The following is an 18,568-nucleotide window of genomic DNA, read 5'->3' on the forward strand; positions in this document are numbered from 1 at the left end:
CGGATTTTTTTGCTTTTTTTTATTCAAGCTTTGTTCGTCTCCTGATGTTGATTAGATAAGTGTTTGGGCCACTGACAGCGCCAACCTTGTGCAGATGCGAAAGAGGCTAGCGTCATGCATGTGTCTCCTCATTGAAATGTATTTTTTTTACGCTTGCACTGAAGCTTTACCTGGTAAGAAGCTAATTACTCGCCAACAAGGCGGTTTATTGCTTTCTTTTCCCTCTGTGACAGACATAACCTTAACGTAAACTGATGCACTGTCCCCAAGGCTCTTCTGCCTATCCCGCAGCTTGATGCTACCAGAAAACATGCCATAATCAAGAGATCAAAAACTATTTTGTCATGTTGAAGTTAGCGTGTCATCCTGTGAAAAAATCACTGTCTCATGAAGTTTTTTTGTCGTTTCTCGTGACCTTCGCTGTTTTCTTCCCCGGCTGTTTATTCACAGGTTCTTGCCGCCCAGAGGCATGTCTTCACATAGCGAGGCAGAAGTTAGCGAAGAACATCGCCCTCTTCATCGTCTATTTGCCATATCAAAGAACACAAAAATATATCACTTATGCACTTTGTATAACGTAATAAAGTTTTGTGCATTACAGATAATATTTTCATTACAGCGCGTTTATCGCTACCATAAAGAAATGTCCGATTGAGTAGTGTTTCTATATTCTCCCGCAAACATAATGTATCGACTGAACAATTATATTAAAAGCAATCTTATGCTTCCGGGTTAGTTCCGTACTCATCTTTAAAATCAAAGGAGAACAAGAGGGAAATATGGCAACAAGTAAAACAACAAAAATAAGAAAAACAGATTTGAGCCCCAGCGAGAAGCAGCTTCCAGCAAAACTAATAACCACAAAGTCCAGCAGCCGACAAGACGATTGCAGTGGGCGCCTTTCCATCCGCTCGAGCTGCTTCAATTTCCCGCCGAGCCGTTCTTATGAAACCTTTCCTTCTAGTTCTGCTCTTTTTGTCCGCAGAATCGGCTTCATGCAATTATGTAACGCTGGCTATCGATGACCTTCTTGTTTTCCTTCTGTTCATCTTTTTAGCTGAAGCTCGATGACTCCAAATGCCCCTGCGAATGCCCCATAGGCGCTGAGTCCATCTTCTTGCCCAAGAGGCTGGCTTAGCGGGCGTGTGCCTTGCAGAAGGGTCGTCCTCCTTTGGCAAAGAAACTTTGCCCTTCCAGGTTTTTCTGGCAAATCTGTGGAAGGCAAGCGACAAAGAATAATCAATTAGATGGGCGGAAGTGCACGGTGTCAGTAATGCTTTAGCAGTAAATATGCCGGTATCTGTGAATTACGGGAATTTTCACGTTCCCAATGGTTTAGCAGTTAACATGGTTGAAATTGACAGGTGGTCTAAATGGCTCTCGATTACAGAAGAACAGTAAGAGAAGACGGATATAGTCACAAGCCCATACATGATATTTCACTGCCCTTTCTATATCGTCATTACGTCTAGAAATCAGTCAGTCAGTCAACAAACTTTCTTAGGTCCTAAGAAACTACCTAGTCGTGATTGCAGGCCGGGCCCACGTTGAGGCTGGAAGACCTTGGTCCTCAGCCCATTCACAGGCCTTTTGTACAGCCCTTAGTTGCTCCTGGGAATCACCACTTCTGAGGGTTTTTTAACACGAAAGTGTTTTATGCCGGGGACCACCGAGACATTATTGACATATTTGCGTCTCGGTATACTGTTATAAAATTAACGCTACCAAACGAGAAAAAAAGACATTAAAAAATTCCCCACCGGGTGTCGAACCCCTGACTCCTTAACATGCGGCGAATAACGCCCGGTGTTCTACCGGATGTAGTATCGCGACAGTTGCGGAGGTCTATAATAACTAGCCTTAAATCTTTCTGTCAGTCTTTCTCGCACGGTGCTCTCTGTGGGCAAGACGGGGCAGTGGCACCGTCTGTGAGCGGTGAAGAGAAGTAATGCGGCAGGACAATTACTATCACCGATAGATAACAATTCGTCGATGAAGCAGTTAAGCATGGCGTCCGAGAACGCTTCTCTATAATAGTGAAAAACCCTGGCCACGCTCACACTGGGAAGTCGCCGACGCAGTAATGTTATTTGCCTTTCGCTTCATGTTCGCGTGTAGAAGCTCGTTGTCAGGTTCGTGGAGCTTCCACGTGCACCAATGGTGTTTCGCTTCCTAGTACTTCGGGTGCGATAGCAATGACAAATTAAACTGCCGCAGTAAGCACCTCAGCTAGGCGATAGCGTCGATGGTTGCATGTCGTTCCTTGGTAGAGTCATACAGAGGCCAGCGGAACGCGGGACGCCTGCGCGCGTTCGCGGGTCAAGCTACGATCATCGACTCCCGCGTTGCTGAAGCGCAATGTAGGAGTGCGTGCATGGTCACATGTGTCAGTTACCCTATCTCTCAGGAGAAAGCACCATGCCGTCTCTCTTCTTTATTGGCGACGCTTTGAAGAAGCATACATATTGAGTACCAGTTTATTATGCGCTTGTTAGTGTCACCTTTGAGCGAGATTTTTTTAACACATACCTGGATAGGCTGTATCCAGGTATATGTTAAATAATTCAGCTACCACAATCATTAAATCATGATCATTGGTGGTAGTCATCGCGATGTAGACGTGCCAAGTTAGGTGTCAATGTGGTGTCCATGTGAAATGGTGCTATAGCTGCCTAACATCAATGGACATTGTACCAGCTTTCATACACAACTACACAATAAGCACTACTTCTAAGTTGACACGTTTCACTTTCGTGTTACTCCTCCACCGATTCCTAAGACAGCCTTGAAAATGAAATAATTTTGTGCTATACTTTTAAATATTACAACGATAACTTGGTAGTATTTTATATCCTTGCCAATCATATTTACTTTATGCGTGAGAGTCATTCCTTAGTGACATGTACGTAGCGACTGGTCTCTGAGCCTCCAAAATTCTTAGTTGACATGCGGCACTACTCGAGTTTCCAGCTTTAAGAGGCACCTGACAATGTCCGTTTTGTTTTAATTTCTGTGTCGGTGCCCGCATACGTTGGCCACACTTATTAGAAGTGTGTCATTGCTTTGCTCTGGAAAAACAATTACCCCAAATAAATTATTTAAAGAAATGTGTGCAGAAGAGTGCGGAAATTAGAGACTTTCTTCATAGCTGGTAGAAACTGCATTATCGAGACGGCTGGCTTAGTTTTTTTGGTCAAAACAACTCTGTTTTCTGCGTCTACTCTTTTCCAGAAGTACTCGTGCACTAAATTACGCCGTTAACCTCAGTCGTATCACGCCCGTTACTGACCGTGCACTTGAAGCACTGGGAGTGGTAGTTGTTATTCAGTGCCTCAACCCAGCGATCTCCGGCCTCGATCGGAAATCCACAGCCTACGCACTTGGTGGTGAAGAGCTCGTTCCAGTCTGCAATTCGAGAATCAAAATTAGATTTTCGGATTAAGTGGGGGTCAATTATATGACCGATATGCGGCGTCAGTTTCACTTCACTCGATGATACCATACATTGCGCTTGACCTATTTTGCCACAATGCATGTAGGGGGAAATCAGGCTGAAGTACACTGATAAACATTATAAAAGTTTGCAAAAAGTAGTTTTCACAAACAAAATGGGAGTTCGTGAATGAATCAGCACAGGGTGACTACAGGACACAGCAGGATTGTTAGCCGTTGCTGACCTGGTGTGAGCTTCGCAGGTTGGTTGGCCTGCTCTTATTTGTTGCCGCATGGAAGTCCTGGTCTCGCAACGAAAAAATGTTTCTTCCTTCTCTTTACGGAGTCATCCAACATGCTTTCAGGGCTTCGAGAATATATGCGGAGAGACTGAGCATACGATTTATACGCTCGGACAATGATTTCAGAAGATGTAATTCTAACGGTTCCGTAAACGAATTGGTGGCGTATGATGGTGCAAAAATTTTTTTCTAGTAGTACCAGAATTTACAAGTAGTGGTTCAACTATAATTTAAAATAATTAGGTGTGGGTACTAGTTTTAGCACTGAGTAATTCAGTGACAGTGAGTAATTGCTCGGACAATGTATGTATATTTCCTATTGAATAGGTATCTTCACACGCGCTTTGAGATTGAGAGCAAGCATTAAAGTTTAAGGACATGTTTTTTTATTTTTCCCTTTTTTTTGAGATTAGAAAACAGTTTGCAAGAAAATGATTCAGAATGTCGGTAGAAATTTGTTGGTTTCGTAAGGAAATGGCTAGTTAATTTCTGCGCAGGGCACATCGAAGTGTACGGAAACCTTCACGGCTGTTTCTAAATGCACAGATGAGATTGCGCGTACGACGCGTGTAGTTGAGTTCATTTTGGAAGTGACAAAAGTACCAGCAATGCCGGTGGAATGTTGGATAATTCATGTCTGAAAGACGACGATCAGATTATCAGCGAATGACTGCCGTGCTTGTGTTCTTTTTTTTTTCGGCACAACTTTGCCCAATACATAACTCAATCTTCATCGATCAGTTTCACCGATTGTTTCTGCGCTCTAGCAAGCACGTGACAATATTATGATATTAGCAAGGACAGAAGGAAGAAAAATGGGCTACAATGACCTAACATTGCACGTGGCTTGTGACGCACTTCACTGTCCATGCTTCGCACTACCATTTGGCAGCACGAGGTCCTTAGTTGCACCCAAGACTAACAACGTTACTCGGCGTTACATCAACCGAGAGGCAGAAGCTGGGTATCAAATCGGCAATGTCAAGCTCCCAAGCAGAACTCACAGTGGCCGAGCCACTGCGGTAGTTGACAAATTTATTATTGTAATGTTACCATAATAAGATTATCTTTGTTAGTAGATAAAAGAATAGAATCAACTGGGAAACACGTACCGTAATGCATGACTGAAAACTATAGTAGATTGGTCAATCAGATATAGGGATCAATGTCTTTATATTGTATTAGCTTGAAAGAATGTTCGAGGGGCAACCGAGATACTCGACCTTTCTCGCAGTAGGGCATTCCATCTTCGAGGTAGAATGAGCTGTTTCCGAAAGCCGTCTTGCAGTACGTGCAGACGAAACATTCAGGGTGCCAGGTCTGCTCAAGGGCATTCAGACAATCCTGCGAAGAAAAATTAAAACAAATGAAGAATGTTTTATAACGCGTGAAGCTTTTAAGACAAGAAATCAAGTCACGGTGAGAGGCTCTACCAAAAAAACAAACCATGTCACCTTAGAATAGACCCGCAAAGTTCAGGGGCCCAAGTTTAAAAAAGTTTCTTTCTTTTTCGTTGGTACGGGTTCTGTCTTACTGGAAGGCGGCCGTCACGTTAATAAATTGACCAAAATCAGGAATGACTGAAACTTTGTCTTACACTAAAGTGTTTACGTAGAAGCTTTATTTGTTAAAAAGAACCCAGGTACTTCTCTCCTTTATATTGAGCCTCGCCTCGTACCCCGACATTCTCCGACTAACACAGCATTAATAAAGAAGCTTCAGCGACGTTTGTAGACCCTTAATGCACACTCTACGAGGGAAACTTCTCAATTACAAAAATAATTGACTTCACAGGTGATAAAGGGCTTTCATATGCTATATATAGAATTTCCAGGCTGGTTTAGTTCATTGTAGAAGGCATATTCTTACGCCTTTGATGCGATGTCCACACTTCCTGCAGATGGGGGCCATGTAGCATTCGTAGCAGTGTTCGCAGTACAACTTTCCCTGCTCCTCGACGAAGCCAATGTCCTGGAGCGACTTGCGGCAGCTACCATTGGAGCACAAGAAGTGATCTGGGCACCAGTTGCGTCCGAGCGCTGTCACAAACGGACCTCTGCAAAGCGAAATAGTGGTGGTCAGTGTGTATGCTTCGTTTTTTTGCCAATGCGAACCTACCTGCATACCATACGAGATCAAATAATTGAAAAGCATTAGTGACTTTCGGTTATTTTTTGTATCTTCGTTTGTTTGTTTAGACACTTGCGATGTCAGGACCTTTTGCTTCATACTACATTGAATATTGTGGCGTAGCCATAGCGAGCATACTTTTTCGGAGCCCCCGTATCACAGAGGTAAAAACACAGAAGTGAATAAAGAAACGAGTTGTTGGACACTCCTTCACACATCCTTTCAGATCAAAAAGGTCATGACGACCATGAGTACAGTGGTAAATACAACAAAACTATTTTTGTTAACCATATTACACGCCGAATTGAATCTGTCATCAACTGCGACCTACCAAGGTATAGAACAATCTCAGATAACCTCGCCTCTCAGTGACCAGTGTGCTTTGATATTGCTGCACTGCACACCTGATGAATCCTGAAAATATCTGCTAAAGGCAGCACTGCAATAGTAAAAATGTTTGGTTTGAGACATTTTTAATATCTGGGGTTTGGCGTCCCGAAACCATGATCTAATTATGAGACGACGTACGAGAGGGCTCCGAAAATTTCAACCATCTGGTCGTCTTTAAGTGCGCTGACATCAAACAATACACGGGGGGCCTCTACGATTTTGCTTTTACCGAAATCTTACAGTCGAGGCCCGATCGAATACGCGAACTTTGGGTCGGCAGCCGAGCGTCATAATTACAGCTCCACCGCTGTGCAATGGGTTCATACATAACGTAGCGGTGTAGCTCCTACGTAAGATATCACTGCACAGGAAAGACTCAAAATCCAATCGATGAAAGAACGAAATTCTTGAGAAATCGCTTTTGGTTTGATACAACCCTCATGAAAACAAGCAGATAATGAAGGCAAGAAAAGTATAGGAGACGTTAATTGTATTTTTATAGGTGTAGTATAGAGTAGTTAGGATATAGATGGACGGACAGTGAAGTGGACTGAAAGAAAACTGGCCGTCTACAGGGACCTAGCCTGCAATTTCAGAGAGTAAAAGGCGGGACATTTAAAATCTTGAAAGTATTGTGTCGGGTTTACTGTCGCACATCAACATCGATAAAGGCGATTGTGTGCGTTTGTGTGCGCTTGAGGAAGAGAAAGAAGGATATAGAGAAACATTGCTTTCCCGCCTGGCAGCTTCTGTAGTGCCCGGGTATCATACAGTTCCTCTGCGTCATACCCTGCTATAATTTTCTTCTTTTCCTCGATCTTCGGAGTTCATCTTATCCCGCTGAACAGCGACGGACAAATAAACGTGTCTCTATCGTACCAACCTACCTAAAAGCACACTGAATCTCTCATTCACCACACACGTCCAACATGCGTTACTCGGGTCCATGAAGTGCGCAAAATGCGTACCTGATGGGCGATCCGCAGCTGGAGCAGATGGGTATCTTGCCCCCGATGGCCTGCGTCAGCTTTCCACGGCCTCTCTTGGGCGCCGGCCTGGACCCCGCTCCTTGGGAGAGACCTGAAGGGCCCGTAAAAGGAGCCGATGAAGCACCGGTGGCCAGTGCAGGCGCGGGCTGCCCAACGGGCGTCCAGGGCCCACCGTTGCCTATTTTGGTCGGCGGCGCGCGCGACATCGGCTTGGGTGCCGTAGGTGGCGGCACCTTGACGCCACCGATCGGTTGCTGCTGACCACCGCCGTAGCCCGACAGTGGGCTCGGCGACGACGACACAAACGAGGGTGGTCGCGACGAAGCTGGGCTCGAGACGGGCGAGTATGGGGATGCGGATGGGGACGAGGGCCGGAAGGGCCCTCCCGGTGGGGCGCCGAGTGGCTGGCCGCCGCCGCCCCACTTAGGGGTCGACGGAGCCGCTGTCACCCTCTGAGTGCCCGGAGGAGGCCGATAAGTAGGAACGCTCGGCATGGCGTTCGACTCGAGAACGTTGCCGGCGTGAGTGGGACCACCGGCCTGTGCAGGCGGCCAGGTGAACTTGGCGCCTCCTTGCCGGCCGACACGGCAGCGGTGGCCAGCCGCATATGCAGCGAGGGCGTGGTGGCGTCGCAGATAGGCGGGAGACGGGGAGATAAGAACCAGGAAGGCAAGGACAGAGATAGAGAGGAAGAGAGGAACAGAAAGAAAAGACATGAAAGACGAACGAAAGAAGACAGGCCAGAAACAGCAAGCACGCTGGCGTAGCGTAGAAATGTATGCATGGCCGAGCACTTGGAACTATTTACACTCGAAAACCTGTAGCAGTCAGCCACTACGTGGTACAGGATTCTTTGTCTTCTTTATTTATTTCCAGAAAAAAGATAATGTACCAAAAAATCTCGCGCATAGAACTGAGCCCACCTGTTCAGGAACCCCAATTTTATTGAAAATACTTTTATCGCTTTGTTTGGAGTGTACGGTGTGGATTTCATTCATCTTGATGAAAGTCCTCTCATCTCGTTTGCCATAGAACATTCATATATCTTGCTTGTACTGCATGGCGCAAGTGATTTTCGTTTCGATATAAAGATTGTGCTTTGGTCTCATTCAGAGCCAACGTTTCGTATTCAACAATTAAACTTTACTCAACAGCCCTAAGGTGAAACTCCCGGAGTTTTTTTTTCTGTAAGTACTATTTGCCATTGGTTTCGCGAATGGTATTCGCTGATGATACTTCCAGCAGCGCAATTTCATGGGTGAATTTTTTTCCCTCAAAGAAAAGCTTGCGTAAGAAGACTTTTTTCTTTTTCTTTTGCATAGAAAATCCTATAGCAGGGCCATCACTTTTTGTACGTTATGGGAACCAGAGCATTCAGCATTCATGAATGTGACTTCTTGACGTGCTTCTGAGGCAAGGTTTTATAGTTTGCGCACAATATGCGGCATTCAGCTCTTCACTTTTCATACTCATACTTGAGGAGCATAGTTGACGTTTAAGTAGCTCGGCTTATTATTCGGTCCCCTGTGGCGCATTAGTTCTGGAATGATCGATAAACTTAAATGCGTGCTTTCTCAGACTACCCTGGTGGCTCAGGAGTTTCAGTGTTCGGAGTCCAATTTCGGGCCATTTTTTTAGACTACGGTTGCTCCAGTTTTTCGGAACCGTCTTATTCATGTATGACTTCGTAATTGACGCACTATTTTGAAAAGCAAGTGTTCTGTAAAAGAGATTATTTGGCTCACTGTGTATTGAAGATACAAACTGCCTTTAGTTTCTACTTTTGTTTTTTTGCACGCCAGGCGCCCAGTATTCCGCACGCCTATGAGCGCTTTACGCGTTTCTAGACAACTGGAGATTGCATAAAGGGCGCATTCGCTCCTAATGCTTCTTTTTTACAGAGCCTCTCTACTAAAACGCCGTTCAAATCTCCGCGACTTTGCTGAATGTGGCTAAATATGGCTCGTACTTGAGAAAGTCACGGTGGTTGCGTTACTAAGATGTTACGTCACAGTGATCGAAGACGTACTTCGCAAATACAAATGATATAAAGGCGTCTGTATGGTGTTGCAGAGGCACATAAGAGCGGCCATCGATTTCAAAAAGAGTGTAAGGCAGACTTCGCAGTTGGCGAGTGAATGCCCTGTATTGAAGCCATTTTAACACCTCAGAAAGCGCCGCGTTGCGGTTTTTAGAATACGTTCGCGGTGGAACTTGGATTACATCATCTGTGGATAGTGCTAATGGTCGGTCTATCAAATTCTTAAACGTGTTGAAGTTGTAGACATTGACTTACTACTTCGTAGTTAGCGTTAAAGTGCAATGAGGACTCAAGTATCTGTTGCGTTTCAGTATGATGCTCACTTCAACTCATTTTCAGTGCCAGTTCAAATCAAGTACTTTTGCCGAAATTTTAAGATAACGTCAATTACTTGCTCTCCATTTTGTCAGTACAGTGAAAATTAATAAAAATATTCAACGAACCAAGCTGTTGTGCTGTGATTTCGCTACACGACCTGAAAGACTAGTGAAGTACTGCAGAGGGAGAGACAATTTCAGCGGTGTTTAAAGCAGTAAAGAGTGGCTACGATAAACTAGCGCATCAGCAGTACCTAGTTCCTTCATAATTAAAGTTACATAACAGTATACCCCACCAAACGGACATTCTATGATGCACACATACAATTCAACTAGAAGTTGGCTCACCTGTACATAGACTACTCAAACGAGTGTCGACGAGATATTTTTAGACTTATCACATATGCACAGTATGTGTGGAAGTCATTCTGTGTGTGTGTGTGTGTGTGTGTGTGTGTGTGTGTGTGTGCGTGTGTGTGTGTGTGTGTGTGTGTGTGTGTGTGTGTGTGTGTGTGTGTGTGGGTGGGTGGGTGGGTGGGTGTGGGTGTGTGTGTGTGTGTGTGTGTGTGTGTGTGTGTGTGTGTGTGTGTGTGTGTGTGAATAACCTCAAAAAAGCTTCTTGGAAGGATATAACAATGGAAAGTACTGTAGCAGGTTTAATGATTAAACTTATTTCGTTCATGGTTCGGTGAAACTTTCTTACGCACTGAAGGATGAATTTATTGCAGTATTGTAAACGTGCACCCTTTGTTTACCGATGACGGTTTCTTAACAAGTGTACAGTTTCAGGCACTTTAGACACAATATGCGGTTAGATGTGCGCTTACTGGAGGACCGGAAATCGCGTTCGAAAGCAGTCTGCTTTCGCATGCGCCATTTGAACTTATGGGAGAACACACACATAAAGGACATGCAACTACATGCAATGCACGAAAGTACGGAATGTCACCAGAAATTCAATGCTAATAAATATAAAAAATAGTCGTAAGTACTGTAGGTCAGTACAATGCACTTATTTCTGCAAATGCACTTATTTCTGCAAATTGCACCCAAATGGTGCAATTCGAAATTTTCTTCGTCATCACTGTCTTATGTTTGACTGACTACTCATGGGGATCGTAACATGTGTCTGCGATATGAACATTTAAGTATGTACGCTGCAATGCAACTGCAAGTTTTCTCGAATAAGCTTTAGGCATCTAAGGTCCGTTTTATTTTTTCAAACAAAAACGAAAGCACCTAATTTCGCTTATACATGCACTAGGGGGGTGAGACTTGAGCGAGTTCTGTGCCCCCGAGTATTCGTGGTGGTGCTGGTAATTGCGGTGCAATCATAGAGTTTCCTAATATACACTAGAGGGAGCTCTGGCGTTAGTGTCTATGGGAGTTGACGCACGGCACTTCAGCGAGCATGGGAATGATGGGTAGTACACGTATTTATCTTATCTTCGTACTTCTGGCCTGCTTCTGGCTCCCTGTGTGTTCGTGTGGCTTGGGGCTGTTTTCTCAATAAACAAAAATCAGCAAATGTTCAGCGTTTTCACTTTACCACCTTATTCTTTTAGGCTTACGATTTCGAATCGGGTCACGAAGTTCAAAAGGGTTCGTTCTTTCTTTCAAAATGCCCCACCGCGGTGGTCTAGTGGCTAAGGTACTCGGCTGCTGACCCGCTAGTCGGCCGTGGCTGCTGCATTTTCGATGGAGGCGACAATGCTGAAGGCCCGTGTGCTCAGACTTCGGTGCACGTTAAAAAACCTCAGGTGGTCAAAATTTCTGGAGCCCTCCGCTACGACGTCTCTCATAATCATATGGTGGTTTTGGAATGTTAAACCCCACATATCAAACCTTTCCTCCAATACGAAACCGAAACCACCTATAAACGAAACCGTAAGTATGATTCGTCGCCCACAAGTACGATGACTAGGAAAATCCGTGTACTACCCATCATTTCCATTGTCGTTGAACGATCGTAGCGCCGGAGTCCCCTCTAGTTAATTTAAGGAACCTTTATGGTTACGATAGGCGAAGTTATAGCCTGGCCTAAATGACCGGCAAATGTTCCTCCTGGCCCCGCCGCGGTGGTCTAGTGGCTAAGGTACTCGGCTGCTGACCCGCAGGGCGCGGGTTCGAATCCCGGCTGCGGCGGCTGCATTTCCGATGGAGGCGGAAATGTTGTAGGCCCGTGTGCTCAGATTTGGGTGCACGTTAAAGAACCCCAGGTGGTCTAAATTTCCGGAGCCCTCCACTACGGCGTCTCTCATAATCATATAGTGGTTTTGGGACGTTAAACCCCACATATCAATCAATCAATCAATGTTCCTCCTGAGCATCTCTTGAATAAGAGCGGTTCGTCACCAAATATGACACAACCCTGTGTCTCGCAGGAAAGTATCAGAATACTTTGCACGCTCCTCGCTCCTCCTCGTTGCCATGAGCCCTTCCACAAAAATGAAATCTTCAACAGTCCCGTTCCTGTGACAACTTTTTTGCAGGCTGCGTATTATCGCTGCTCATCGCTCTCAAAACGAGGGCACAGCAAGATAAAATGTTCGATGCCGATATCACTACAGAAGACACAATACGGGAAAGCGCCTCACCCAGTCTTGGAAGACCAAGCTGGCGTGTATGCCGAATCAGTCCTTATCCGGTGAAGAAGCATTCTTTGTTTTCTAGGAAGTGCGTGGATTAAGCATAACTGATGGGAAAACTTGTAAATCACACTGAAGTGATTGTGTATTGTTCGAGTAAGATTTAGAAGCTCTCATTTTTGAAACAGAAGTCGGCGCTTTGCGTGAAAGCGCATCAGCTTTATCGTTGCCTTCAATGCTAATGTGTGATAAGATTCTTTAAAACCATACATTGAAGCTCTTGCCGATGAGGTTTTTGATAATCACCAGAAACTTTGTTGTGAGTATGTCAATTTTACAGCAGTCGCTGCAATGCCGACTGTGAGTCCGTCAGTACTACTACATATCGTCGTGCAGAAACAGATCACAACATTCGGAAAGCCGTGGTGATTGCAGTGCTTTCTACTGTTGTGGTCAACACAACACGATCCAGGCGGCCTGACCATGACACACCCAGGCACGGTATATGCAAAAAACAGCTGCGCAGTTATCCGATTACGTGCACACCGATCTATCGATGCACACTTGTAGATGGCCAAGGTACAGGGTGTTCAAACGGTCCAACACAAGCAAATTTGCTTCCGCAGCTTGAACGGCGCATTTCGCCGGCAGTTTAGGAACACTGAAAATACAGGCTACCCTCACAAAAGACCAAGGCGGGTTGATAGGGCTCCAGTGAGGCGATTTCAAGCCTAAATTTCAAATATGTGTTTTGTACCATGTAGAAATGTCAGTCAGTTCTTGCTCTTAGCTGCCGAAGCAGCACCGTGCCAGCGAAGGAGTCGCCCAGTCTTGATAGCTGCATCAGCAAAGCCTGAGATACCAAAAGGTGGTGTGGTGTAGATTCGGCTTCACTACTAACTTTCTTGTTTGACGCCACCTGGTGGACTTCCATCGCCAAGTGATAACCCCTTCCGTGTACTCCCCCTAAGCGTGTGCACTTACTCGGTGATGGTGATATGAGCTGCGGCTGATAAACAATCCGGCTTGTTATGAGCGCAGCATTCAACTTAAGACTTAGGATCGTTGCCCCAGCACACGCCTGTCATGCAGCGAAGTGTGTTGACTCTTTGTACGGAGGCGGCCACCATGTACCACCAAACACTCGTCGCCATAGCAGCTTATATTGTCATTAGTAGCGCCCAGGAAACGAACACTTGCTGCACAACGAATTGAATGGCTTGTGATGTTCAGCGACGGGCGTGTTGACTTCCACCGGGAAAAACATGAAGGCATATTTTTCCGCTGATAGCCAAGTGTCGACGATTGACGTGCTCGAAATGGCGTGATGTGATTGAAATATCCGGGCCAAACATTTTTGTTGATACCCTGAGAGCTAGATGCAGCTGTCATCGGCGTAGATGGATATTTTAACTGCCTTCGGGAAACGAAGAGGCAGACGCTGAAGCTAAAAAAGCCTTAAGCAGTGCCCCTGAAGTACGCATTGCGTTTTCACGAGCTGACACGAACGCCCTGGTTTGCTGCGTGATGCGCAGCTACACACTTCAGCACTGGACCAAACCTGAACGGCGACACCAGCGACTTCACAAATGGGACCCGGAAATGAGGTTCCGCATGCCCCTTAAATTGAAACGGCAACTCAAAAGTATGATCCACCATTCGTCTTCGTGTGGCGAGCACAAGACGTTACGCGCATATCTTCGGTCGCAGTGACACCGGTCCTAATTGTGAACACTGTGATGTGGCAGAAACGCTTGAGCACATATTTTGTGTCTGGCCAGGATACGCACGTGAACGACAAACACTGATTTTTTCTACTGAACTATATCGCAGTAGGTCATTAACTGATGAGACCGTGTTGGGCCCTTGGCCAGACACCAACAGTGCAACTGAAGTCACAATAGCAGGTATAACCTTTTTGGAAACAACTGGACTATATGCGCGGCTATAAAATGTGTCTCGGCTAGAAAGAACACTACATACTCACCTCTCTATCTCACCATCGTCATCCATTAATCTTTCTTTTCCCCTTTCCCTTCCCCCAGTGTAGAGTAGCAGGCTAGAGCAAGCTATCGCTCAGGCCAACCTCTCTGCCTTTCTGTAAATAAACTTATCTCTCTCTCTCTCTCTTAACTGCCTTCAAAGCTAATTTCAGGACGTCAGGAAGGCTGGCCAAGGCTGCGGTAAAAACCAAGGGAGATAAAACGCATCCTTGTGCGACGCCGAGGGCAACGTTTCGCTTCTCGCTCTTTACATTTCCAAACTTCATCCAGACAGGTCGGTCTCCGAGAAATTCACGCACAAAACTAAGGGCATTTCCCGAAACACCCATGGCTTGGAGTCCGTGGAGGCGATATCTTGATGCTTCGAAGTGAAGTGTGATTGTTGACGCCATTTCTACTTAAACGAAGACTAAGCATTAAATACTTCAATAATTGCTCAATAATCATCACTCAAATGAATTATATAAAGTATATGAGGCTATATTGCGAACATCAGATGACAATGAGCAAGGCGTCAAGCCGTTCAAAACCTTACATATTAATAATATTATCTGCAGTTTTATGTCCCAAAATTATGATATGGCTATGAGAGACGCCGTAGTGGAGGGCTTCAAAAATTTCGACCATCTGGGGTTCTTTAACGCGCACTGGCATTGCACAATACAAGGGCCTCTAACCTTCTGCCTCCATCGAAATGCGACCGCCACGGCCAAGACAGCAACGGGTCAGCAGCCTATAGCACCCTAGCCACTGTTTAACCGAGGTGGACAGCCGATAAATTGGACATATTTTAACATGTTCTTTGCAATAACGTATACAGTCCTGACTTATTTCCTTGGCATAAATAGCACTTGTGTCTTGAGAGATACACGAAGCCGGGTTGTATTCTTTCCTTTCTTTTTTTTTTGAGTTAGGCATGCAATGAGTTACAGGCTGTGGTAACAGTGCGGTGGCATTGAATGTATGTAAGCAAACTCGGGGCCGGCAAGTGTACGGAAACGCGGGCCTCGAAAGTGCGCCAATCACATGCGTATTTTTACATTTTCCAATAATTGGTGCTCTCTTGGTCACGCGCTTCTGATGTGACAATCTGGTCTATTATTGGGGTTACTTGTCATTTGTACGTTGCCACATTTATTGTTACGCATGATCATCGTCTTTGCTCGTAAACACTGAAGTGCTTCGCTGCTTAGCAGATGGATGAAAGTGCGGCATGAAGGAAGCAGAATCAGGAGAGAGCAATGTGCAACTTCAAAGAAAGAAAGAAAGAAAGAAAGAAAGAAAGAAAGAAAGAAAGAAAGAAAGAAAGAAAGAAAGAAAGAAAGAAAGAAAGAAAGAAAGAAAGAAAGAAAGAAAGAAAGAAAGTAGTGATGCAAGAATACGCCCACTACGCCTGCACCCCCCCCCCCCTTTTGCGGATAGAAGAACCCCTGATTATTTTGTTTATTTAATTTTCTTTTCCTATAGCGTATGCTCTTTTTTACGTTTTTATGCCCCTCACCCTCTCTTCTCTCTTCACCAGTACCGGGCAGCCAGCTGGTCCAAGAACTAGCTAACCTCCCTGTCTTTACATATATCTCTTTCTGTCTCTCTCTTGCTTCATTCACTAATGGCCAGTAAACAACACACAAAAGAAGACAGCTTTAAAAGTGAACATCAAAGTAACTGGCACTGAAACGCATCTTGCATTTCAACAGAAACATATTCAGAGGTAGTACCTTATAGTGTTGTCAAGATTATCTTACTTCCGAAAAAGCTGTCGTTTGGACGACGAATACATTTATATTGAGCGGTTGCTTGGTGCTTATTGCCTGCTACCGAAGCTCATCACGTTCTGTTCGCCTCTTGATTCGCACAACAATTGGCAAAAATTACTCGTGTGCCACCTCAACAGCAAAAGGTGTCGCATCACTCGAGTGCTCCAGCGTTTTACGGACAAAAGGGGCCGATTATTTCAATGCCAAGGCCGAAACAGCATTTTCGTTTATACTTCCATGTGTATACTCAATGCGGGCATGAGCTTGAGTGGGGCTTCGATCCGAGCCCAGGCTACTCGGTGTCCTCCACAAGGTCAAAGGCTAATCATCTAGGAGGCTCGTCTTTCGATTGCCGAAATCGATCCAATTACAATATAGCCAGCTGTGACCTGCTTCATCACGTGAAACGGGAGATTGCATGCGTTCGATTATGTGTCGCCGAGGATTCGAAGTAAGTGGAGGAGAAAGACCTTCCGCACCACCGAACATTGTGGCTCCAGATGACGGCTCTGATAGCGTTTCGCTCAGAAGACTGCGCATATAGAGTGTTTCGACAGCAGACTGCAGTTTAACGGAAACCTTCTGCTGCCGCGTTGTTGTGTGTGTGTGTGTTTTTTTTTTTTTTTGCTCAACTGAAAGCACCCAAATCTGCGAGAAAAGCGCGATTTCTTAATCACTGTCCAGCCTTTCTGTGAACTTATTCTTGCTCGCAGGAGATCGCAATGCCCCACGAATTCATTTCAGTCTTCTCCCACATTCTGCTGCCTCCCCGACACAATTACTTTCCTTCCAATCATGTGGATACAACAAGCGGTGCTTAATAATGTTCCCATATTGACCGTTATTTGGCCAACCTCCGCTCCCGAGAGCGACGTGCGCAGTGCAAAGACGGTTACCGCAGCTTGCCCAATCGCAAACGCCGCTTAAGCACAAATTGCTTGTGAAAGTAAGGATGATAATGGAAGCAACGCCATGCGGATATGCTGTCACAATTAACACGTGGTCTTCTATATGGGCAGAGCGTGCGCACCCTGTTTATCTTACTACAATGCGCTATATTCGTTCAATTCACAGAGCAACCGCTTATTTTGGAAATATCTGGACTGTTCGGTATATAGCAATTGTATCGTTTAAACAAAACGTACACCAAATGTGCTGCAATTCTAGTAAATTTATCCTAAACTATACTTACAGTTTGTTGTCGATTTACATTTTCTCGGTCAATTGTATCATCCAGACATTTCAACCAACGCCATTATATTCGTCACTATTGTATTCAACTCATATGTAAAAATATTAATAATAACAGAGCACACAGCCCTTCCTGCCAAGTACTGCGTACGACCATCGCCACCAACATTCACCTTGGAAGGGACACTGAATAGAAAAATATTTAGTAAACGCTAATTTCTTAATCCCAAACACACCACTTTTACCACGAGAGTATGCTTCGTAAAGGAGAAAACACGCGAAAAGAAATTGCGGCTGGAGATCACACCTTGAGATTATACCACAACAAACACCGTAATGTCATAGACTCTGGCGGCGTCCACTACTCCTACGTAGCTCTTAATCGGTAAAGATCAAGTACATTGTCATTTGTGGGAGCCACAGACGTAGCGTAAGAAGTTTCACAAAATTCATCGAGCAAATGTTGTGAAATTGCGAAAAAAAAAGGCTTCAAATCACTGACGTCGCGCGTAAAGATATTGGCACGACATTTTAAAATGAAAATTCAACCTAGATTTTCTCCTCTGATAATAAAGTTGTGATGGTGAAACATTCAACGTTATACTTCTCGGTTAACAATTTATCAATCTAAGCTGAGACATTGTTTCACTTAATTGTCTTTTTAAGGAACACTCGGGTGAAACACTGTATAAGTTTCGACTGACAAACTTTTCCAAACTAAGGCAATCGTCGTCAGTTGCACCATTTTATTTTAAATATTAGAAGCAAAAAAATGGAGGTAAAAATTTATTTTCACTTTTGGCACCAAAATTGAAACCTTAGTATCACTGAGACGGCAAAGGTGTCAGTGTATTTTTTTTTCGTATTTTCGCTTCATCAGTTGTACGATTTCCTAAATTTTTATATCTCAGAGTTATTGTTCACTTAGTACCCAATTTATTTCAGTTTTGTTAGTAAAAAATTAGGAAAAGCCCTAATTAATGTTATCAAAGCACGTCAAGTCACAGAAAGTTAATGTGGAAGTGTTAGTTCCACCTGTTCGTTTTTTTTTTATTTCCCGCTTATAAAGAGCATTCTCGAAGCAAGAGTTGAGGTTTCTGCATTGCGAAAAAGTTCTTTGCTGATAAAAGTTAAATCACTGTTTTCGTTAGACTACCATAGAAATGACTTTTTTTGACCACAGCTCTACACAATCCATATAGTATCACTTCCTTAGGAGGTCATGACCGGGCTTGTGAATTGCATATTTTAATACAGCAGGCTCTCAATGAGCTCAAACTGACGATGAAAGAGAACGTATAGGATTTGATAATCTGCCTTGTTGTCGTTTATTCTGAAACACCTGTGGTGCCTGCTTTAACAACAGTGAGAGCTTTGTGCAGATTACTCAGTTGACCTATTACATTTTCCTCTACACTTAACTACATA

At 44.5% G+C, this 18,568-nt stretch overlaps 1 protein-coding gene across 4 annotated transcripts in view; it reads right to left on the reverse strand.

The window, feature by feature from the left end:
• Window positions 1-651: 651 nt before the first annotated feature.
• The window catches only part of Zasp52 (Z band alternatively spliced PDZ-motif protein 52), a 100,960-nt gene continuing 83,043 nt past the window's right edge, over window positions 652-18,568 (reverse strand). For 3 of the 4 annotated variants that reach the window (XM_037413669.2, XM_037413667.2, XM_037413668.2), the window contains exons 12-16: window positions 7,223-7,814; window positions 5,604-5,790; window positions 4,958-5,078; window positions 3,290-3,405; window positions 652-1,212 (exon numbers count right to left, since the gene is read on the reverse strand). In XM_037413669.2, coding sequence (XP_037269566.2) covers window positions 1,135-1,212; window positions 3,290-3,405; window positions 4,958-5,078; window positions 5,604-5,790; window positions 7,223-7,814 — 1,094 coding nt within the window. In that variant the 3' untranslated portion in view covers window positions 652-1,134. The remainder of the gene's footprint in view (window positions 1,213-3,289; window positions 3,406-4,957; window positions 5,079-5,603; window positions 5,791-7,222; window positions 7,815-18,568) is intronic. The other variant, XM_037413670.2, reaches the window with a different exon arrangement.

The sequence above is a fragment of the Rhipicephalus microplus genome, chromosome X (genome assembly GCF_043290135.1).
Source record: "Rhipicephalus microplus isolate Deutch F79 chromosome X, USDA_Rmic, whole genome shotgun sequence".
Lineage (NCBI taxonomy): Eukaryota > Metazoa > Arthropoda > Arachnida > Ixodida > Ixodidae > Rhipicephalus > Rhipicephalus microplus.